This window comes from Dendronephthya gigantea, unplaced genomic scaffold (assembly GCF_004324835.1).
Source record: "Dendronephthya gigantea isolate DGI-Jeju-01 unplaced genomic scaffold, DenGig_1.0 000021F, whole genome shotgun sequence".
Taxonomy (NCBI): domain Eukaryota; kingdom Metazoa; phylum Cnidaria; class Anthozoa; order Malacalcyonacea; family Nephtheidae; genus Dendronephthya; species Dendronephthya gigantea.
The window spans coordinates 1628747-1652177 of record NW_021163031.1 but is presented as its reverse complement, the minus strand read 5'-3'; the positions used below and the strand labels follow the sequence as shown (position 1 = coordinate 1652177).

General features: G+C 36.7%; 3 protein-coding genes across 8 annotated transcripts; 2 read left to right on the top strand and 1 right to left on the bottom strand.

Annotated features, from left to right (window-relative positions):
- Positions 1–55: 55 nt before the first annotated feature.
- LOC114521756 (smad nuclear-interacting protein 1-like) lies at positions 56–3259 on the bottom strand. The gene is made up of 7 exons (XM_028542292.1): positions 2797–3259; positions 1522–1612; positions 1342–1432; positions 1059–1111; positions 783–892; positions 592–682; positions 56–513 (listed from the first exon to the last, which is right to left on the bottom strand). Exons 1-7 carry the CDS (start codon positions 3027–3029, stop codon positions 406–408), a joined length of 777 nt encoding a protein of 258 aa, XP_028398093.1. The 5' UTR covers positions 3030–3259; the 3' UTR covers positions 56–405.
- Positions 3260–3707: 448 nt separating this feature from the next.
- On the top strand, positions 3708–5227 carry LOC114521874. Its single transcript, XM_028542447.1, has 2 exons — positions 3708–4337; positions 4563–5227. The coding sequence occupies exons 1-2, from the start codon at positions 3851–3853 to the stop codon at positions 5201–5203; spliced, it is 1128 nt and encodes a 375-aa protein (XP_028398248.1). The 5' UTR covers positions 3708–3850; the 3' UTR covers positions 5204–5227.
- A 2320-nt stretch (positions 5228–7547) lies between these two features.
- On the top strand, positions 7548–23247 carry LOC114521727. 6 transcript variants are annotated; one of them, XR_003686838.1, is made up of 12 exons: positions 7548–8223; positions 9845–10204; positions 10889–12277; positions 13467–13695; positions 13781–13840; positions 15243–15518; positions 19081–19248; positions 20728–20802; positions 21029–21141; positions 21227–21286; positions 21874–22152; positions 22837–23185. XR_003686838.1 is itself a non-coding variant. In XM_028542251.1 (6 exons), the coding sequence occupies exons 2-6, from the start codon at positions 20745–20747 to the stop codon at positions 22960–22962; spliced, it is 636 nt and encodes a 211-aa protein (XP_028398052.1). In that variant the 5' UTR covers positions 15529–16063; positions 19081–20744; the 3' UTR covers positions 22963–23247. The 6 variants fall into 6 exon arrangements, 1 of the variants encoding a protein (XP_028398052.1); XR_003686839.1 differs by lacking the exons at positions 20728–20802; positions 21029–21141; positions 21227–21286; positions 21874–22152; positions 22837–23185 and having other exon boundaries at positions 13641–13695; positions 19081–20491; XR_003686840.1 differs by lacking the exons at positions 20728–20802; positions 21029–21141; positions 21227–21286; positions 21874–22152; positions 22837–23185 and having other exon boundaries at positions 15243–15348; positions 19081–20491.
- The last annotated feature ends 184 nt before the right edge of the window (positions 23248–23431 follow it).

The window sequence follows — 23431 nt, the reverse complement described above, 5'->3', positions numbered from 1 at the left end:
TGTCCAAATTTCAATGAGATGCACTAATGTTGTTATTGTTACCATGCATAAATGCCCCAAACTCAGGAATGTTACATTGAGGATACATTCCCTTCCTGTACATTTAAGTACTTACCCATACTAGTACAAATACAGTGAATTTATTTGTTGTAAATCTTTGAAAGAAAGGATTATTATGGTTGTTTAAAACCTTTCATAGTGATAGGCAATTATGAAGGTTACAAGATTGCATGGTTACAAGATTGCATGCAAGTCTAGTTTGGAAAATATATACAAAATGTACACCAAAAATAAAGTTGGATTACAATGAATGTTGATCCTAAAAGGCCATGGATTAATCTTGGAACCAGAAGAGCTCATTCCTATCTAAAATGATACTGGTAAGTCACTTTCTGCAAAAATAAACTATCCTTCTGCTTCCTCAGATAGATCATCCTCATCTGCTTCAGAAACTTTACTTTTCTCATTAAGAAGAACATATTCTCTCGTACTGAAGCCAAATTTTAGCACATCCTAGGCAAATAGCATTTGAATTACCTTGTATATACATCATGGGAAATCCCCACCACAAATGGTAAAAAATAATCTTACCTTTTCCTTGAGTTCATAATACCTTCTAGCTTCTATTTTCTGATTGTTTAAAAATGTTCCATTGGCTGATTCCAGGTCAATTATGTAGGGCCTAAAGAATAATTATGTAATTAATTTCAGGTTGGTATGTAGGTAAAATAAATGTACTATTTTTAGTATGGTGGGAAACTTTGGTTCCTTGATATGCTTACTTGCATTTTCGACCTGCTGTGCCATCTTCTCTTTCATAGCTTACTAAGCGATACTGCAATACTGCATGTTGTTTTGAGCATGATGGATGATCAACTGCTAAGTCGACTATCTGAAAAACATTAAGAAAACTATATTAATGGCTAATGTAGATTATTAAAACTATATACAACTATATGTAGGGAGAAAAAAAAAACTAAATGAACAGCTCAAATGGAAAATCACATGTCATTAAAAAAATCCATGAAATAAAATACTAATATATAAATACAACTTACATGTCGTTGTCTTCCAATGAGATAAGCACTTTGGCGATGGATATACATGACAGCTAAAGATAAAGAACATCATTCATCGCATGAAATGCTACTGGCAAGAATCTCAGTTATGATAATTAGTGAAATCACTTAGTGTTTAACTATTTCAATTTTTTCAATATATTCAAATCACTACTATGTAAAGTTGTTACTTAGATAGTGATATAGGCTGTTAAATACTTTTGGGCTATATTATAGTGTGTTACACTTATTATTATTTTGTTTATTATTATCAACAACTTACGCATAGATTTTTCTCCCTTGAAAGGATATAGTCTCCATCTTGTTTTTGGTTTAAGTGCTTCAGGAGGTTCATTGTATTTAATTACCACACCCTGAAATAAATTAGATAATCATCATATGTTAATTGCAATACGTAGTCTATAATTATTGCTGCCAATATTTTTGAATTTTGACTTCAAACCTTATATGTATTGGTATATTCAGTTAGCTTTCCTGAAAGTTCAAAATTTGGTTCTTCTTTTGTTTTTGAGATCTCTTCTTTTGTATCCTCACTAAAAAGCAAGTATTTAAGTACATAAAATCAGGAAATTTGTGCCAGGCATATTGATTGTATATAATGATGTACATGTCATAACCACCTTATAAGTTGTAATTGTCATAGGTGAAAAATGAACAGATTGTCTACCTCACTGGTAAAAAATATCCTAAGGCAGTCATCTTGCTGGCAAGTGTTTATTGTGTGATATTTAGCAATAATTAACAGTTATTCTGCGAACTCGAGTCGTATATGAGCTGATAGCCGACGAGGCGCGTAGCGCCGAGTTAGCTATCGGCCATATACGACGAGAGTGAGCAGAAGAACTGTTTTATTATATACACAAACTTTGTCGCCCTTTCGGTGCATTTTGGTGTGCTATTATCATCTAAAGCTTGGATTTCTATTTCACTCAACTCCCCAAATTTTTCGGCCATTTTGTTTACTTTCTCTACTAGACAAATATGAGCTAATATCTGTCTAGTAGCCAACCAATGAAATTGCAGCATACCTCATATCTGGCGCAAATATCTGGCGCTTGTGTTTATAATAATGCAAGATATTCGTCATTTGTCATTACATCATTATTTTTATGACCTTTTCTGTGTGACCTATTTCATTGTTTTGGCATTTGTGGAGATGAAAATTTATTAGAAAATAAATTTATTAGTTTATATCAATTAAAAGCCAACAAATTACTACTGAAATGGCAGAAATAGTAAAAAATTCTCAGGCAGCCATCAGCTCCAGAAAGTGTTGTGGTGTGTGCATGACGTTTACTTTTGGGGAAAATTTGAGGTCAAAAAAATAATCTTTACCCATTCTGTGTCATTGTTGAAATTTTTAACCATGGATCACTGAACTCATAATACACTGGCATAGCATATATGATTATCCATATAAAAAACCCAGAAAATATTAACTTCTGGGCATTGTTGCTATACTCAGTGCATTATCAGAGTACTGAGAGAAGTCAATTAGACCCTTGGACGTTTTTACCATGTGCACTTTATGATGAACGCTGTGCAATATCAAGATTTTTAAACTTTTAAAGCACATATTGTGTTTAATAAAAGCTCTACAGACAGCAAAAGATGTGACAAAGGTATCAGTGATGTTTAATTAGAGTTCACTGGTCTAAAATTATGAATAAAATTATTCAATTTGGCCTATTAAACTAGAAATAAAATACCAACTAACTGTAATTGTCGCTGATCAGGAGAACCGTGATTTATTCGACGTTCTTCATAATTTATTCGATCATTGTCCTCCCTTCTTCTTGTCTCCGTTTTTACATCGTCTCTTTTTGACCTTGTTCTTTCTTTACTCCTGTCACGAACGTTACTACGACCATGTTTACGGTCACGTTCCTCTACGTTTGGTGATCTTGAACGAGTACGTTCTCTGTGCTTTTCTCTGTGTCGAGAAGACATTATTTACTGTCAGAACTATCCACTACATATTTTGTTTACAGTTTAGAGTTTAATATAATTTCCTAAAAACTGATAGAAAGAATGGAAAGAATCGGTATATTCATTCTCCATCTTCCATTCTCCGCCAATAACCGGAGGATTGGTGACGAGTTGGGTGGAACACGAACGTCGCGCGGGAAAAACACGCAATTTTCCGGCCCTCATCTGCAGCTCCGCCACAGTGCGTAGGTCCTCCTATTGTCCTCCGCAGAGGCTTCTCTGTGACGGGTAGTAGTTATCACAGCCTGTAGTTATCAGTGTTAGTTATACCATTTAATTTATGGATCTGGGTATTAATAACGAGATTGGTAGTAAAAATGCTATGCTAGGCTTTTGTTCAAGGGGAATCCCCATTTGAGGAAAATTCCCAAACTCATATTGTTTTAATGTAATAATCCATTGACATTGACAATGTGTTAATTTGAAAAATCCCGTTCTTTATGGGGTTTTCAGTTGGCTTGTCCGGACAAGCAAAATTATATTATATACATATACTATATATACATATACTTATACATAGATTTTTGATGACTACGAAGGAATTAACAATTGTAACATGACACGTATACACTTCTCTCCCCTGGGGCTTCCCCTCGATTTTTTGCTTATAAAACAAGGAAGGAAGGGAATATCATAAAGTACACATCCGTTGGCGAGGAAAGAGTTCGAGCGATTAAAATATTTAATATTGGTACCTTTAAAGAATACTAGACAGGGCTTTCCAGTCAATAGTCAAGTGGTCATATAGCCACACATTATAAAGCACAAATAAGAACTACAAAATGGCCGAGTGCGAGGAAGATAAAAATACAAACAACGAAGTTCATCCTGATATAAATGACTTTGGGGAAGATCTGCCACGGTTCCCGCTTGGCAAGAAAAAGGGGGAAAAATTCGGCTTGGCATTGGCGAAAAAGAAGCGGATCATTGAAATAGCGCAGATGCTGCAGGCGATTGCTGATTTCGGTGTTGAAGCTGAGCAAGAAAGTCTAGTGGAAGAACAGACAGCTGAGAGGAAGTTAAGGAGACAAGTATCAGTCAGAACATACTTTTCAAGCTGTTTAGGAAAAGTTTTCGAGACTTTAGACATTGTGCTGGTATGGTTGGAGCAATCGTCCAAGCAGCTAAAAGACGAGAGAAGTCAGGCCCGTCTTCAAACCGACGAAACAGATGCGGGAACGGAAGATTGTGATGATAGTCAAACAAAGGCCTTTTGTGACTACAATGAAAAGAGGGAAGGTGTATTAAGAGGATTGTATCATATTACAGGTATTAAGGAAGTTCAATTTTCTAAGAACCGCTTTTGTCAATATTCCAAGAAGATACGTTGGTGTAATGGTATAAATACAAAATTTCATTTCGTTCATATTGAAAGCATGCCATGGGTAAAACATGGGTATACAGGGGAGTGGTGACAAATGGCATAAAAGCTAGGAATCTCCATTGTGTTCACTGAATAATTAGTCTAATTTTGACTATTTATAATTTCTTTAGGTCTTGGTTCTTTTCCATGTCGTGTTGGTTTGCTCGAACTTGCATGCAAGTTCCTTGATCTGCCAGAGAATCCGTACGCTGCCAAGCGAGAACATGTGAAAGAATGCCTCAGACAAGTTGAAGAACAGAAAGAAGAAGTGTTTGAACTGATAGAAAAGGCATGCAAGATCTTGGAGGAGATCACCAGAGATCCCCAAGTCAACCAGAGCAAAGCAGCTGAATTCAACAGCACCGTGCGCCAGGCAAATGTCCTTATTGACTCATGCAATGATTTCTTATCTCTTGCTGACAAGACCATCGATGAACTAATACAAATAATGAGGACGATGAAAATCTTCTCTCGTGTTTTGCGTTTTGCTGGCTTCGGAATAACTTGTTTAGGATTATACCAAATGAGGCCAGCCAACCCTGCCATGAAATACTTCACGTTTGCCACAGCAACTGCTGTCGCTGCGGGTTATGGATGGTTATCCTTGTTTCCTAGCAAAGTCTATGGATTCCTGGACGATCTCGAAAAATTCAAGTTCAAGCACGCACGTCTCACCCTTGAGATTAACCGCTTAGATCGAAGACTGAAAAATGCTGTGAAAGATTTTGACGATAAGTCAAAGCAGCAACAAAGTTGGGAAGACAGTATTTAGATGAGGTCATAAGATCCGCGAAGGAGGGGGAAGGGTGGGGGGTGGGAATAAAATTGGGTTTTATTGACTCATTCTAACCTGTTTTTAATTAAATCATGTAATTTTTTTATGTACATTATATTTGATCTATGTGTAAATACATACATAATAATTTATATAATTCATGTTCAAACAAACATCATATTTAATATAATAAAGATATTTGATATAATCCAAGTGTAGATATATGTACAATTTTGGAGCAATCCTCTCTGTCTCTAAAAAGGAGCCCTGAGGGGGGTGGGGAAAGGGAAATGATAAAGGAACAAGAGAAAAAGAAAAGTAAACAGCTGAGTGCAAAAAAACTGTGGGTATGGTCGTACAACCCACAGAAAACTTAGCTACTACGTTAAGGATTCTACGTAAAATCCCTATTCAAACGTAAAAATGGATAGTAGCAAACATATATAAATTCAAACTATCAATTTGAATTTATAAGTTTTACTTACTCTACACTTACTTAATTTGGTCAGTGGCGACTGTAGACAGCATGTGTCAGCAATGTCAAGTCGTCAAGATCCAGTTTTTATTCATGACGAATTACCCATATAAAAAAACAATGGCTTTCTGTGTAGTATTCTGTGGTATGCCTGGTTTATCCCTCATACAAAGATTTCTATAGGCAATTTTATACCACATTTGATGCGAAGTTGTTTGAAGACGCTGTCACGCTGCTCCCTGTCCCTGTTCCTATTGTAACGTGAACTATGCTAGTTCATTCACTCCATGTCTTTTGAAATTCTATAACTCTAATACTTCACTGCCATTCTAAATACAAATAAAATAACAAAAATATATTTCTTACGATTAAGGGAAATTAACATTATAATAATCGATGAATCGTCTTCAAAAGAAAAGTATGGGAAAAGCAAGATGTTTTTATAAATGAATATCAGACATGGAAACGGTTAAATTACGGATCCCCCTAATAAATTATTTAAGGCAGATTTCCACTTACAGCGAAATCGTTCGCTAGCGAAATATTTGCATATTTTCTTTTGAATTCGAAACAGTCAAGTCGAACTGATTTATTTATGCTGTTAAAATTCAAAAGAAAGTATGCAAATATTTCGCTAGCGAACGATTTCGCTGTAGGTGGAAATCCGCCTTTAAGCATGTAGGACGGGAACACGACGACGGCAGCTATCAATACAATGCTTCATTGAAAAGAAATGAATTATTAAATACCTATGGAAGTTTTGGACGTGATCTACGTTCTGTTTACAACGACAAAACGTCGTTTATTACGTCCTATGTAGAACGTCTGCATTTCAGGACCCATGCAGTGAGCGCTATCTCGAATTAGCCTATAGAATTGTCCCTAAACGTAAGCACAATGTTTTCAAGTCTTTTCTCATTAAACTGGTACAGTTAATAATATATAACAACACTTTATCATAACATTTATTTAAAGGAGTATTCCAACCACGTCGTCGTCGTGTTGCCGTTCTACATGCTTAAGGTCCCTATTGTTTCCCCGAAGGGGAAACCCCCCCCTTATAGGCACCTTTATTTCGCGTTTCTCATGGATATAAATAAAATCATTTTTCCCTTTTCATCTTTTTTACAAACCGGATTGATGCACTTCTTATAAATAGGGCTATCAACTTTGTAAAAGGTCAATGGTATACTCAAAAGCCTGGGAAAAAGTATCACAAAAAGCCTTTCACCCAGTGCGATTAACAACAGTGTATGCTGGCGTTGTTCGGAAAGACATGTTTAAGGGATTAAGAGACAAAAAAATTGATGACAATGCATGTCAAATACAAGGTCATGACATATATGACAAATACAAGGTTATAACATATATGAAATATTTGAAGTATATACTGTTTTTACACAATGAAAAAATGAAATACAATCATTCCATGTCAAGTGTTGATCTCAATCAATGGCTTTTTCCTCATTCTCGTCCTACGCATGCAAAAAGAAAGACTTGTATATTTAGGCTTTAGGGACATGTGACCTTCAGTGAAGCCGGCCGGCACGTAAATCTGAAGCATGTTGCATTATTTGTATTACATTTATTTATAAAAAAAGTTAATTTGAGTATTCCATTCACAAAGTATCAGTACCCCTCAAAACAGAAGATATCGATAGTAACCTTTAATAATCATGAAAACGGTAACCCATATCATTTTAGCTGACTAAATCTAAATGGCATTGTCATGCTATAAATGCCACCTGTCTTTCCAGATGTTTTCCCCTTTTGAAAGACATCATTTCAAACAAAAATATATATATAGTCATTACAGACTATTGACACAGACAGTTCATAGAATTGACTTACCTTGCAAAATTATATTTAAACTTTCAAGGAGAGTTATTTCACCTAAAGAAGAGTTTAAGAAACGAAGAGCAATTATACTGAAACGCCTTTTTTTTTATTCTTGATTCTAAAATGACAATTCTTCTAGTTTATTAAATTCTTCAATTCTTGTTGATTTACAATCGGAAATTTTCTACTATATGAAGATGAGCCAAAACAAAGACACCCGGACGTGTCTAAGCTTGTTGAGGCGGAACTTCAGTCGCGTCAGCGAGTATTGTGAACAATACCAGGAAATACTCGATTTATAGCTGAATTGTAGTGATAAAACACAACATTCAACTGAAGAACGTCCTGAAGCTAAGAGAGTGATTCCTTTCAAGGATTATGGCATCCAGAGAAGTGCCAAACGAACTGATACCGCAATTGCTGTCAGTCGGTGATTTTATTGGAGCAAATTTTGATGCGACAGCTAATAAAACAGAAATTACTGAAGCCGGAAGATTAGCTCGTTCGATTGGCGACCGGTTATCTAGCCAACCAACAGTCGAGTACCATCAAGAAGACAGAGCAGAGAGATCTGGCATCGTAACAAGATGGCTCAGTCAATTCAAGAATGTCGTCGGGACGACTTTAGACTGGCTGGAACATTCTGGACAAATGAATGCTAAAAAACAAGAACAAGTCCTAAGGGGATTATATAATTTAACAGGTTAGCAACGAACGAGTTCAAGTAATTTAAGCAGCAACTTTCATTGTTTTCTAAATATCTGTTCACATGATCCAATTTTGTTGGATCCAATTCACGATGGATTTTTTATAGTCTGTGGTCTTGTAAATTGTTATGTATATGAATAGAAAATCCACTGAAGCGAATCCAGTACTGCTCACCACAGGGCATATTTTAACATATACACTGGGGTCTGACCCAGAGGAGAGATTGACAGAGCTCGACTCGCGGCTCCACGCGCGGCTCCACGCGTCCCCACATTTTTACTCGCACGCGCCGGTAAGAACTAAGAAAGCCTTTTCTTTAGAACGCCCAGGGATAATATGCTTGGTGAGAATTTGATCAAAAAAGTTTGAAAAATGACTGAAAAAGACAAAAAGTACTGTAATCGAACAGCAACTCTGCTTGAGAAGTAAAGACACATAATTATGAATGTTTTCAGTGAATGTTTGTATCATCAAATGATACTAATTATTAAAAAACCGATATCCTCTGCGAGTTAAAACTATAGAACGCCAAAAAACTCTGTTTTGTTTTGAAATGTTTTGCAATGTATTTTGTCGATATTTTAAAATTAAATTTTAAAGTTTAATTTAGAAGTATTCTTTGAAATTCGTCTTATAGTGTTATTCTACAAATATACAAACGCTCTGCCTGCTAGTTGACAAACAATAAAAAAGCAGCTCTGACAACGCTTCACTTTGGCAAACACAATTTGGCAATTCGGGTACAAATATGGCAGCCGACAAGGGTAATCAGAACTCACTTTAATACAAAGCAAGGACTTTAATGATTGCTTTTAAAAGCAGCAAAACAAACAACTTACCATTAATCCCCAAAATTTTAGTCCAAAAATGAAGATAATCCGACCCAGTTAAAAAAAAATCAATTTTTCACCTTCGATCAGCGTTTTCTCTATACTTTTGTATTGAAATTTGGCCGAAAGAGGTTACCAGAAGAGAATCGGGTAGCTGCGTGGTGCGTGGAAATGAAGTGAGAATGACGTGATATTTGGCAAAACTCGGGGACACTCGTTTCAACAATAGGGAACTTAAGCATGTAGGACGGCAAAACGACGACGACGTGGCTGTAATACTTAAAATAAATGTTATAATAAAGCGTTGTTCTAGATTATCAAACTGTACCAATTTATTGAGATATAAGACGTTGAAAACATTGTGTTTACGTTTAGGGACAATTCTATAGAGCCTAATTCGAGGTAGCGCTCACCTCACTGGGTCCTGAATTGCAGACGTTCTATATAGGACGTAATAAACGACGTTTTGCCGTTGTAAAAAGAACGTAGTTCGCGTCTAAAACTCCCATAGGTATTTAATAATTCATTTCTTCACCATTAATTCATAACGGTGATGCCACAGGCACAGTGCCCCCTTAAAATTTTTGACAAAGATCATGATTTCGGTTAAGTTTCAAAACGTGCTTGTTAGAAGACAAAGCATTGACTGCGAAAATATTCCGCTTTTTTATAACTTACTAAGTATCAGCCATATGACCCACATCAGTAACAATCCTATCCGGCATGATTCACCAATTCGAAGAGACCCAGCTTAATTGAGACATCTCTTCTATCACTCTATTATAGTGCTGGCCAACCAAGGGCATCTCTTTGCTATCATGGAAGTGGCCCATTCCTGTTTGACCACAGATGAAGATCCCTTTCCAGGCCAACGTCATTACATTGTCCAGTGCCTCGAAGATGTCAAAGCTCATCAGGAACAAATCGGAGTGTTAGTAGAGCAGGCCAGCGATATCCTCAAGGAAATCCTGGAACACGAAGGAGTGGATTATTCAAAGGGAAGGAAGTTTGACAACGTTGTTAGAGAAGCACGGGTGCAGATCGAATCCTGTAAACGTCGTCTGAAGGGCGCAGAAGAGGCTATTTTCGCACTCTCTCAAAAAATGAGTACCGTGAGATGGGCCTCCCGTAGTTTACACGCAACAGGTTTGAAATAGCTAGGATCAGTGGCGTAACTAGAACGATAGTTGGGTGTGTTTATTCAAATATTCAGTTCGGCGCGACGGATTCTTTTTATAAGGGCAAATATATACTGACTTCTGCTGATACATACACTAACTTCTTTACACTCAGGAGGGTACAAAGCGCGTGGTGTGTGTGTTTGAGAAGAGGCGGTAGGGGTGGGGCTCCGACTTAGCGGTTTGTTTTTGAACAAATCGGTCGTCGGCACCTATTGTAGTACTGATTTATAACTACATTACAGCGATAAACGTGTCAATTACACATCGAATCTTTCGTAACCAACATGGCTTTATCAGTGAATTGGTGAGATTACCGAGATACACACCCAACTGATTTGAACTCCTTTAGTGCTTTCCTGGGGACACTGGACCAAAATGAGGCGTTTCCCTGTAATGTGTATATTCCTTATATTCTGGATCAATAAAAACACCTTACTGAACCTCGAAGGGGTGTTGCTCTTACCAGACATTGAGATATCATATTTTTTAACAAGTAGGGATTACTCTAACTAGCCATTTACCGAATTCTTTATTGAGCAAATTTCACGAGAACTGGAAGATTCATCCAGTTTACGAAGTGAATGCATTAATGAGTTTGTTCAAAATTACGAAAATTAAAAAAAATAATTCTACTTTACTCTTCTCATAGGTTGGATGTTTTCGGCGTATATATTCTACAAGCGGTATCAGGAATCTGGTCAGTCGTCACTAGATTTGCTCAAACTTTTCGGTTTTGTTGCCGTTTCTGGCTGGATTTGTATGTCACTCTTGCCAGGCAGATCAAGTGTTTACTACGAGTCATTGACAAAGTTGGAAGCAGATCATCGCATGTTGAAGGAGAAATTGGAAGATTTACGTGTTAGCCTAACGAGCGCCAAAGATCACAGAGATGGACTCTGATCGCATTATATATATATGGAGCAGTGAACTGTAATAAAACTTGAAGCGCTAACTCCTATAGTTCATTGAACGGCAAAAAATTGAATAATAATAGTTCATTGAAGCCAAAGATTGAAGAAAAAACCGAGTTTTTGACTCTCTTTCTCGTTCAAATTCTATAAAAATTAGCAAATGATTGTATTTTAGACATTTCTAGATAATTACTCTCCACACGTCTGTCTCAAACGTTCAAAAACGCAGAAAAACTACCTTCAAATTTGGTTTGAAAGATAGCGGCCAAGTTAGCGTTCCAGATTTTATTACAGTTCAGTGGTATGGAGTCGTACCTAAAGAACTTTCTGTGCATGTGTGTCTTGCTGATTATTATTATTACCAGCGATGGAATACCATGCAGATTAAAGGTGGGATATGAATTGGTTTGATATATTTTTCAGGCTTCACGCTTGTCAAATTTTAAATAGAAGCCAATAATTGTTGGGGTGAAATTGCTAGGAGTAGGAGCCAATGCGTTATTCGTTGGACTGATGAACTTTGAGCGAATTTAAAATCTTGACGAGAGTTGGGTTCTTTGAAACAGCGGCCATGTTGGCGTGATGATGTTATATTATGTCAATATGAGACGAAGCCCCAAACTCTCACGTTTGCTTCATGAAATAATGTTAATAATGTTGAATAATCTTATTAATTTAATGTATTATAATAAGTTGATGGTATATATACTGTAAAAAGCACTTTTGGGCACAATTTTGCGGTGATTTCTGTGTAATCTAGGCCTGCACACTTTACATTCCAAAAGCTTAGAAATTACCCCTGCATGCCAGAGCATTATATCATGCTAGCATTAGTCAAAGAAGTCAAAGGACTGCGCACAACCTGTTAATGCATAAGCAGCCCAGACTTTGGCTTGCGCGTGTGATACTCGCGCGCGTGTCGCGCTTACGTTGTTTACTACGTCAAAATAAGCGCGACACGCGTGGAGGACCAAAACCGCCATGTTTCACACCAATCATGCATGCTTAGCGCTAGCCCATTTGGATATACAGAAAAGTACTAGAGATAAGACTAGAACCTTACACATGCAGGCAAGGTTTACACAGTCAATCACGAAGCTTTTTTATGATACATTGACATTATTATGGTAAGCAACTCATTCTTTATACTAACATTGGATAAAATATATTGTCTATTCATCACATGCAGTTGGAATTTTCAAACGACAAATCCTAAGTTTTAAAAGATTTGTTGAAAATATTGGAGGAAACTGTAACACTATAATTAATACATCCTAATCATTCATTATATTCATCCTAATATATAGGAAAGGTTGTTTTAGAAAATTACCACTTATTTATTTATTTAATGTTGTTTTCGATTAAAGTCCCTAACTAAGAGCCTAATGACGCAGTAATATTATAATAGCGACCTTAAGCATGTAGGACCACTAGGACGCGAACGCGACGACGACGACGGCTATCAATACAATGGGTCATTGAAAAGAAATGAATAATTAAAGACCCATGATGGGTTTTGGAAGTCGTCTTCGTTCTGTTTACAAACGGAAATCGTGGTTTTTTACGTCTTGCCTAGTCAGCCTAGAACGGGTGCATTTCAGGACCCAGCGAGCCCTACCTTGAATTAGGCTCTATAGAATTGTCCTTAAACATAAACACAAACTTATGCTCACTAAATCGGTACTATTAATAATATACAACAACAACTTCCCTACAGCATTTATTTAAAGGCGAATTTCAGTTGCATCGTCGTCGTTTTGCCGTCCAACATGCTTAAGGTCCAAAATTTCGTCAACGCATGATGTCATCGCCTGATAAAGTGTGGTTGTCACAGCTGTGCATTGCACTGCCGAGTCGTTTTTAAATTCACAACGCCGGGTTGTTTTGTCCGCCATTGACAATGTAAACAATGTGACAGCGTGCACTACTTAGACAGCTTAATTTGAAATTTCACGCGAACAAGATGAGCACAGTTCAGAGGAACTGGGTCCAAGCTAGGGAGCGACAAAGTAGTGTGAATACTTGCATGTATATATATTGAAACCAAAAATGCAGTGTACAACCAGAGATTGAAAACTGCATGTGCCAACTAAATTTGTATAACAAGGGCCGAGGCAGTCAAGAATAGTTCCGTTCCATATTGGACAAGTGCAGCATCATGGCAAGGGAAATATTTTGGGTAAAAACAAAATATAGGTCAGCGGTAAAAACGCTTTGTTGATGTAAATCGCAGATACGATACGCTCTGGAAATCAAAAACGTCGACATGTAATCCTTACAGTTACATACCACTTTTTTGTTCTACTCGCCTACCAGATATCCTAGCTGACAAAGTTTTGACAACATCAAGAAGTCAAAAATGACAATCAGTAGCCTTCGATCGAGATTTCATTTGCTTATTGGCGTAACAGGCTTGTTGATATTCTGTTTGGGGGTTCTCATATTAGCATCAGGAATACGAATAAGATATCTTCTAACAACATTTGACAGATTCGGGGATTATTGGAAGGCGTATAACACTTGCCAATATTGGGCGGGAATACCGGTAGGTAAAAATTAAACAAAAAAACGCCAAAATGAATCATTTCGTTCTTTGACAGATACGCTATATCAATTTGTTTTTACTTCAGACAATTCTAACTGGAGGAGCATTGGTTCTTTCTGTTCTCGTGAATAGACATCAGTCCTTGGTAAGATTTAAATTTAAAACATGATCACGCAATGTACTTCTGAGTCAACCTCAACAACCTTCATTTATTAAGTACGATAACTTAAAGACGATAAAATATCTTTCAATGAAACATAAAAATGCCTTTTAATCTATGTTGATTATATCCTCAACGATTCATTTCGTTGATTATGCGAATTGAAGAGAATGTAGCAATCTTGAAAGATGTGGGATCTAAAACATGCACTATGGTAAAATCTGCCGGCATACTTATAATAATTTCGATTTCCGACCTACATATAACCCAGATATCAAACCATGACGAGCACTTAAAGCGCTGGCGGCTTTGGGGGTCACACAAGGATAAACACAGCTGCGCGATTTCGCAACAATCAGTCAATTTAACGTAATAAAAATGAAAAGTTTAGAAAGACAAGAGTCACAAGACGCAATTATAAATTATTCAATTTATTAACATGCACGGCACGACCAAAATGGTGCCCGTACCCAATTTTATTCGTGCTCAAAGGTACCAACACAAAGGCTGGGCCCGGATGAAATGGGTATACGGTCGCACCCAGTACCTATTTCAGCCGTGGCGTGCGGATAAATTGAGTGTAAGCGTAAACGGGGCTAATATTGATTCAGAAAAATAGAGTTCATATATAAAGCTCATGCATGTCTCGAGGTTGCAAGATGTCTCTGTCAGCCGGTATGTTTCATCCTATATATGTATTTTTGAAATTATCGTCATTGTCTGTGTGGAAAAGATTTTGAAAGCAAAGCTTACACGTAGTCTCAGCAAAAATGCAATTATATAGTTCCCGAAGGTTCACAAAACACTCGGCAAGGTTGTGTTGAATGTATATGCACGAGTATAGTATTATACCGCTAGCAAAGCATCTTTAATACGTTACATGATCACTGCACGCGTAAAAACGCTCAGGTTGATGCAAGTTGATATAAACAGGATGAAGCAATGTTGTGCTGCCCACATTGTTCAGAGTTGTTATCAATATTGAACAATATTGTTACACCCGATTCAGTTTCAACAATATTCTTCAATATTGATAACAACTCTGAACAATGTGGGCAGCACAACATTGCTCCATCCTGTTTATATCAACTTGCATCAACCTGAGCGTTTTTAGGCGTGTAAGCGCAGCGAGTGATGACAGATGAGGTGGATTCAGACACAAGTTCCCAAACTTCCCATTGAGCTATTCCTAAAGTATTTTATTTTCCAACGTTAAAAATTATAATAATGACAATTTTAAACTGATAAAGCTTTCTAATAATATGTTAACTCTAAATTCAATTCACCTTAGGAATTAAACCTTACTATCGACATGCTCAAGAGTAGTCTTATAAATAAAAACTTTAAATAAAGTTTTTACATAACATTACATTTTTAATCTCTTTAGAAATACATCAGCTTATGTTGTGCTGCGATTACGATGGTTCTAACACTAGGGATCATCATCGAGGAATCAGGACATGTTTGGGACGTACATTACCTTGTCCAATACGGTAAATGCCATGATATAGATGTTTCATCCGATTCTTACAAGGATTGTTTAAAATTCATGGAGGCTGATCGCTGGTATTACACCATGTTATTTGGTGCAGATATTGTTTTGGTGTTGTGTTCATTGGTGACGCTGATGTTGTTTATTGACTGGATCACATTTGTTTTACCGGTAAGAATTATCCCCGGCCTCAGCGGACGAAGATTAGTAGATTTTTCTCGATTTGTGATTGTCAATGATTTCCTTGTTGTAACACGGGCTGGCCCCAAAATCAGAACCAATGACACCGGAACGTTTCGAAGGCGAAGAAGCAGAAAAGAAGAACTTTGGTACATGACGCACATTATGACATCGGAAGTTGTTGCCCTTACGCAGGCATCTCCAAATACGTCGAGAATGTCTATAATGTACACTGATATTTATTGCTGCCGAGCGTCAGCGAGGCAGCACACTATTCTTGACATTTTGAGGTTTCTCCAGAGTTCAGTCGACCCAGGCTTTTGCGCCGATTTATGTATTGTCAAAATTTGGATTTGTGTCTGTCCGGAAAGATGTTTGTCGTAATTCCGGGGGCATAATTAAGCTTCAAGTATGTTGGGAGATTTAGGGGGGGATTCGACCTCGAATAATTTTTATTGCGTATGCAAATTCGACATGCTTGAGTCCGAATGCAAACCACAAAGACATTGTACGAAAAAATTCCTGAAAATATACAGGTAAGTATGGCTTTATTTCTTTCTGCTGATATCCATCAAGGCGATGAACTTTTTAGTAATCATTCTAGAGGCAAGCAACGCGCTTTTATGAGTTTATCGCCGCTTCTTACAGCCCGAAATTTCCCTTAATAATATCGTCGTGGTCAAAAATTACATTTAATAATGTCTTATTACAAGGAGACAAAATGTACCTAAAAGCGCTGAATAGTGGCTTTATAATGTTAGAATCGGATGAAGATTTTTTGTCTGTGGGAAATTTACCGATTTTTTGAATGTTTCATATTGCATGAATATGCCAAATGACTTTTCGTACGATTTATGTCGATCAAATCACACCATATCACCTGGCCATGTACAGGAAAAAACTACATCACCTGTGACGGTGGTAAACATTGAGGCACAAAATATTGTTGACCCACCCATTGTGGTGGAGCCTGTTGAGGCACAAAATATTAATCATCTGCCCATTGTCATTGTGGTGAAACCCCTTGAGGCACAAAATATTGTTGATCCACCCATTGTGGTGGAGCCCGTTGAGGCACAAAGTAATATTGATCCACCCATTGTGGTGGAGCCGATTGAGGCACAAAATGAAAACAAAATTTGTCTCATAACATATAGAACAGAAATTCAAGGTCTTGTTATAACAGATCGAGAAATTGAGTGCCACTACTATGACATTCACACTGCACTGTTGAATATATTTTCAGATGAAAGTTATGCTATTATTATTATATTAGAAGGTTATATGATGGCCTTGATTAAGGAAATAGATGATTTTTATCTTATTGACTTGCATGCTAGAGATTCTAGTGGCATGCCTAATCCTAACGGCACTGCTGTTGTCATGAAATTTTATAGTATTCTGGAATTAGAGCAATATTTGTATTGTTTGTCAGTTGGACTACATGCCAACTTATTTGAAATTGTACCTGTGCAATTCAGTATGTGTAAAATGCCTGATCAAAACAATAAATGTGTAAAAGATCGAGAATACCAGAAAATGAAACATTCAGTAGAAACTGATCATGATAAACAAGCTAGACTTAACAAAGTTAATGAGTATAATAAAAGAAAGCAGTCTCATGAAACTGCCTGTGAGAAACAATTAAGACTTCAAAAAGCTAATGAGTATAAAAAAAGAAAACAGTCAGAGGAAACTGACAGTGAGCAAAAAACAAGACTTCGAAAAGAAAAGGAGTCTAAAACGAGAAAGCAGTCTGAGGAAACTAATAGTGGGGGAAAAGTGAGACTTCAAAAAGAAAACAAGTGTAAAAAAGAAGGCGGTCAGAAGAAACTGACAAGGAAAGGCAAATAAAACTTGACAAAGACAGATTATCTAAAAAACAAAAGCGGGCAAAGCCGCAACACAGAATAAATAAAGAGGATTACTTAAATTTGTTTGATATAAGCAATAATGGTAGAATTGAGAAGCAATGTTGGGAAAAAGCTAGTATAAACAAGTCAATGCAATACACTGTTGCTCAGCGTACAGTTTGCCATGAGGCATGGCCAATAAAATCTAAACCTAGTTCACTATAATTATGTGTGTTCAGGATGCTTTAGAGATAAAAAATCTCCTAAAAAATTTTCTTGTGAAAACTTGATGATACCTTCTTATGTTCCAGATGAACTACAAAATTTAACTCAGGTTGAGGAAATGTTAATTGCTTGTGCTTTGCCAATCATGAGAGTGTATGTTAAACCTGGTGGTCAACAAGGTTATTCAGGGCATTGTATTAACTTGCCACAAAATGTTACAGAACTTGCAACGTCTTTGCCAAGATACCCCAAAGACTTCGCTGTGATTATTGTCAGGGTTAAAGTGCCGATTAACTCATAAAAGCACATTGCTTGCCAGGGGTGGATCCAGCACTAGTGCACTAATTTGCATTACAAAGCAAAGTTGTTATTTTTAGCAGTTTTCTTGTGTCATGCAAATTAGTGCACTAGTGCTGGATCCACCACTGTTGCTTGCCTCTAGAATGATTACTAAAAAGTTCATCGCCTTGATGGATATCAGCAGAAAGAAATAAAGCCATACTTACCTGTATATTTTAAAAAACTATTTGTTTTTTGTTATTTCTGTCCAGTTTGCTTGCATTTGTATGTGTTAAACCCATACTTATTATCTAAAGGCCATGTTATCTATAACAACTTATTATCTAAAGGCCATGTTAAGTTATTCAATTTCTATTGCAACTTCAAATGCAAATTTATTGCAAAGATATAAAATTGTGAGTGTTTTTTGCTAATGCTTTAATGAATTTTGACATCTGAAAACAGTAGCCCAACAACAGCAGTACATCACGACCCATGATATAGTGCTATTGTTGTGCTACCTATGCTCAAAATTGCAATTACATTGTATCACCCCAGGTAGCTCAAAAGTATTTGGACACAAATACTTTTCGGCTACCTGAAGTATCACAGACGAACAATAGACTATTGCTCTATTATTCTTCTGATTGTATTGAAGTTGCAATTACGTTGCATAACATGTATTTAAGTTGAAGGCAGCAATCTCCTTGTGATAGCAACTCCTAGTTGTCATATTAACGATATAATTTTATATTAAAGGTTTTGTTCCTGGGTAACCACGCCCCCCATAATCTCTATGGCTACCCCCCCCTGCTTCCTTAGGTCTTCATCGCGCCCACAGTCGGCGATCTAAAAACAAAATTCCCATGATAATAAAATTATATTGTTAATATTACAATAAATATCAAAGTATATTTTAGTAATTTGTAACATTAAAGTAATAAATTTTCAACCCATTTTAAAGACTGTCTGCGGAGAAGGAAGCTAAACCTCGTTTCATTGCATTCTTTTTTGTTTGATGGTTTCGGTGTCTGCTTGTATTTATACATACCTCCGATTAAATTGCAACGCAATGTCCTAAGGCATACTCTATAATTGCCTCCCCTGTCCTTGCTGGTAAAATAGAGTATCGTATGTATGGCAATAATGGCATATCAACCTTTGATCATGCATTAAAATCCCTGTGTTTTTTGCAGAGAACATCGCTGGATAATTACGAAGTGACACGACATCATGTTTCTGGATATCAAAGTCACGGGCTGAGTCAACTGTCGTCAAATGATCAATATCATGCAATATCAATGAATACTTTTTAGTTTTTAATGGAAGCTTTGATGGGTCCAAACCACCAGCTTTATCCAGTTGTATGTATATATATATATATAGATAGATAGATAGATAGATATATGAGAAAAGCTTTTATATATCTCAGTAAATATCTATATATCATAATAGTTCGTTGAAGCTAAAGATTGAAGCAAAAACTGAGTTTTTGACTCTCTTTCTCGTTTTATAAAAATTAGCAAATTAAATTTTATAAAAATTAGCAAATGATTGTATTTTACATAGTTATAGACCTTTCTAGATAATTACTCTCTATGCGTCTGTCTCAAACGTTCAAAAACTCAGAAAAACTACCTTCAAATTTGGCTTGAAAGATAGCGGCCAAGTTAGCGTTCCAGGTTTTATTACAGTTCAGTGGCCGGAGTCGTAAGAACTTTCTGTGCATGTGTATCTTAGGGCCAGCTGATTACTATTATTACCAGCGATGAAAAACCATGCAGATTAAAGGTGGGATATGAATTTGTTTGATACATTTTTTAGGCTTCACGCTTGTCAAATTTTAAATAGAAGCTAATAATTGTTGAGGGGGAACAGCTAGAAGCCAATTATGCGTTATTCGTTGGACTGATGAACTTTGATCGAATTTAAAATCTTGACGAGAGTCTTGGGTTCTTTAAGGCGGCCATGTTGGCGTGATGATGTTATATTATGTCAATATGAGACGAAGCCCCAAACTCTCACGTTTGCTTCAAGAAATAATGTTAACAATGTTGATTAATCTGATTAATTTAACGCATTATAATAAGTTGATGGTATATATACTGTAAAAAGCACTTTTAAAAAAAGGCACAATTTTGCGGTGATTTCTGTGTAATCTAGGCCTGCGCGCTTTACATTCCAAAGCCTTAGAAATTACCCCTGCATGCCTGAGCATTATATCATGCTAGCACTAGCATCGGTCATGGATATTATTAGTTAGTCATTCATGCAGGGACTGCGCATAACCTGTTAAAGCATAGGCAGCCAAAGTGAACTCAAATAAGACTGGAACGCTCACTCTGTCGGAAGTTTGAAGCTAAGATGGCGGACACTGATGCCTTTCTTGTAATTTTTCCTTTGAAATTTCCGCGCCAGACGCCTGGATCATACCAACAAGAAAGGCTTCATGATCCGCCATCTTGGCTTCACTCATTAATGAGGGAAAGTCAGAGAGTAAGCGTTCCAGTCATAATACAAGTTATTTCATCCTAATATTCATTATATTCGTCCTAATATATACAGGAAAGGTTGTTTTAGGAAATTACCACTTATTTTTTTCTTTAATGTTGTTTTCGATTAATTACCACTTATTTATTTATTTAATGTTGTTTTCGATCAAAACGCTTGACAATGTGAGCAATGTGACAGCGTGTACTGGTTTGAAATGTCACGGGTCCAAGTTAGGGAGGGACGAAGTAGTGTGAAACTTGTATGTACATATTGAAACCAAAAATGCAGTATACAACCAGAATTTGAAAATATGGTTTAACTGCATGTGCCAACTAAATTTGTATAACAAGGGCCGAGGCAGTCAAGAATGGTTCCGTTTCATATTGGACAAGTGCAGCATCATGGCAAAAGAAACATTTTATTGGGTAAAAAGACTTTGTTGATTTAAATCAGTTGCAGATACGATATGGTTTGGAAATCATAACGTCGACATATAATCCTTACAAACAAATTTTTTGTTCTACTCGCTTACCAGATATCCTAGCTGACAAAGTTTTGACAACATCAAGAAGTCAAAAATGAGAATCAGTAGCCTTCGATCAAGATTTCATTTGCTTATTGGCGTAACAGGCTTGTTGATATTCTGTTTAGGGGTTCTCATATTAGCATCAGGAATACAAATAAGAAATCTTCTAACAACATTTGACAGATTCGGGGATTCTTGGAAGGCGTATAACACTTGCCAATATTGGGCGGGAATACCGGTAAGTAAAAACTAAACAAAAAAACGCCAAAATGAATCATTTCGTTCTTTGACAGATACGCTATATCAATTTGTTTTTACTTCAGACAATTCTCACTGGAGGAGTATTGGTTCTTTCTGTTCTCGTGAATAGACATCAGTCCTTGGTAAGATTTGAATTTAAAACATGATCACGCAATGTACTTCTGAGTCAGTACGATAACTTAAAGACGATTAAATATCTTTCAATGAAACATAAAAATACCTTTTAATCTATGTTGATTATAATCTCAACTATTAATTTCGTTGATTATGCGAATTGAAGAGAATATAGCAATCTCATGATTTCAAATGAGCCACAACAAAAACAGCGGTTAAGATGGTAAGATTGTGCAGAGCCCGGGAGTTTCAGGTAAACGAGAATCGTAGTGTGAATTAATACTTTATGTAAGGAATATAGAAAGACAAAAACTTTCTTTTAACAAGACGCGTAGCAAAGCATCTTTAGTGATGACAGATGAGGTGGATTCAGACACAAGTTCCCATTGAGCTATCCCTAAAGTATTATATTTTCCAACGTTAAAAATTATAATAATGACAATTTTAAACTGATAAAGCTTTCTAATAATATCTTAACTCTAAATTCAATTCACCTTAGGAATTAAACCTTACTATCGGCATGCTCAAGAGTAGTCTTATAAATAAAAACTTTAAATAAAGTTTTTACATCATATTACATTTTTTATCTCTTTAGAAATACATCAGCTTATGTTGTGCTGCGATTACGATGGTTCTAACACTGGGGATCATCATCCAGGAATCAGGACATGCTTTAAGCGTACATTACGTTGTCCTGTTGGATGGTCGATGCGATGATATAAATGATTCATCCGAATATTACAAGGATTGTTTAAAATTCATGGAGGCTGATCCCTGGTATTACACCATGTTATTTGGTGCAGATATTGTTTTGGTGTTGTGTTCATTGGTGACGTTGTTACTGTTTGGTGACTGGATCATATTTGTTTTACCGGTAAGAATTATCCCCTGCCTCAGCGGGACGAAAACTAGTAGATTGTTCTCGATTTGTGATTGTCAATGATTTCCTTGTTGTAACCCGGGCTGACCCCAAAATCAAGACCAATGACACCGGAACGTTTCGAAGGCGAAGAAGCAGAAAAGAAGAACTTTGGTATATGACGCACATTATGAGTGCTCGCAACTGACATCGGAAGTTGTTGCCCTTCCGCAGGCATCTCCAAATACGTCGACAATGTTTATAATATACTCTGATATTTATTGTCATATTAATAATATAATTTTATATTCAGTGGTTTTGTTCCAGCCTCCTCCACAGGCATCTCTTATGTATTAAGAATATGCGTATTTGGCCTGGGCTAGCTGTGTCGGGGAGCGTGAAACAAAAAATATTGAGGGGATCTCTTCGACTTTTTCCCTCGCCTTTCATGACACAGCATTTTAAAGAGTGCCTGCAGGGGAGGAAGCTAAACCTTTTTGCATTCTTTTTTTGTTTGAGGGTTTCGGTGTCTGCTTGTATTTATACATACCTCCGATTAAATTGCAATGCAATGTCCTAAGGCTAAGGCATACTCTAATTGCCTCCCCTGTCCTTGCTGGTAAAATAGAGTATCGTATGTATGGCAATAATAGCATATCAACCTATGATCATGAATTAAAATCCCTGTGTTTTTTGCAGAGAACATCGTCTCAAAATTACGAAGTGACACGACATCATGTTTCTGGATATCAAGGTCACGGGCTGAGTCAACTGTCGTCAAATGATCATTACGATCCAAATGCAATATCATTGAACACTGTTTAGATTTTAATAGGAGCTTTGATGGGTCCGAACCATCAGCCTATCCAGTTATATATATTATATCAGAGGAACTTTTATATATCTCAGTAAATATCTATATATATCATGCACATGATATTACATGGTGGTATTACTATACTATGATCATGTGGGGGTAAATCAATTATGATTCTTAGCACTTCACTCGTTGTAGGTAAATTCTAGTGGTTGAAAGGGTCTTAACTTCGAGAGGAATTATACACACTTTAAATTCAAGGGAGCGCACTTGACAAAAAGTGTTCTTGGCCAACCGCACAAGGAGGTCATTAGACTTGCTACAAGTCGACTCTTTAAACCCACACGCGAGCTTGAGGCCTTCGCGAACTCGCTACGCTCGGTCACTCAAGCTCGCGTGTGGGTTTAGAGTCGACTTGTAGCAAGTCTAGGAGGTCATATGGTGTCTTGGTTTCAGGTCATCCTTTTCGACGCGTTC

Excerpts from the sequence above, each read along its gene's own strand:
- LOC114521756 (XM_028542292.1), bottom strand. The coding sequence starts at position 3,029 with ATGTCTTCTCGACACAGAGAAAAGCACAGAGAACGTACTCGTTCAAGA. Across the intron at positions 1,433-1,521 it reads AATATACCAATACATATAAG|GGTGTGGTAATTAAATACAA; the intron begins GTTTGAAGTCAA and ends AATTTATTTCAG. Across the intron at positions 683-782 it reads ACAGCAGGTCGAAAATGCAA|GCCCTACATAATTGACCTGG; the intron begins GTAAGCATATCA and ends ATTATTCTTTAG.
- LOC114521874 (XM_028542447.1), top strand. The coding sequence starts at position 3,851 with ATGGCCGAGTGCGAGGAAGATAAAAATACAAACAACGAAGTTCATCCT. Across the intron at positions 4,338-4,562 it reads AGGATTGTATCATATTACAG|GTCTTGGTTCTTTTCCATGT; the intron begins GTATTAAGGAAG and ends TAATTTCTTTAG.
- LOC114521727 (XM_028542251.1), top strand. The coding sequence starts at position 20,745 with ATGGTTCCGTTTCATATTGGACAAGTGCAGCATCATGGCAAAAGAAAC. Across the intron at positions 20,803-21,028 it reads CAAAAGAAACATTTTATTGG|GGGTTCTCATATTAGCATCA; the intron begins GTAAAAAGACTT and ends TATTCTGTTTAG. Across the intron at positions 21,287-21,873 it reads TGAATAGACATCAGTCCTTG|AAATACATCAGCTTATGTTG; the intron begins GTAAGATTTGAA and ends TTATCTCTTTAG.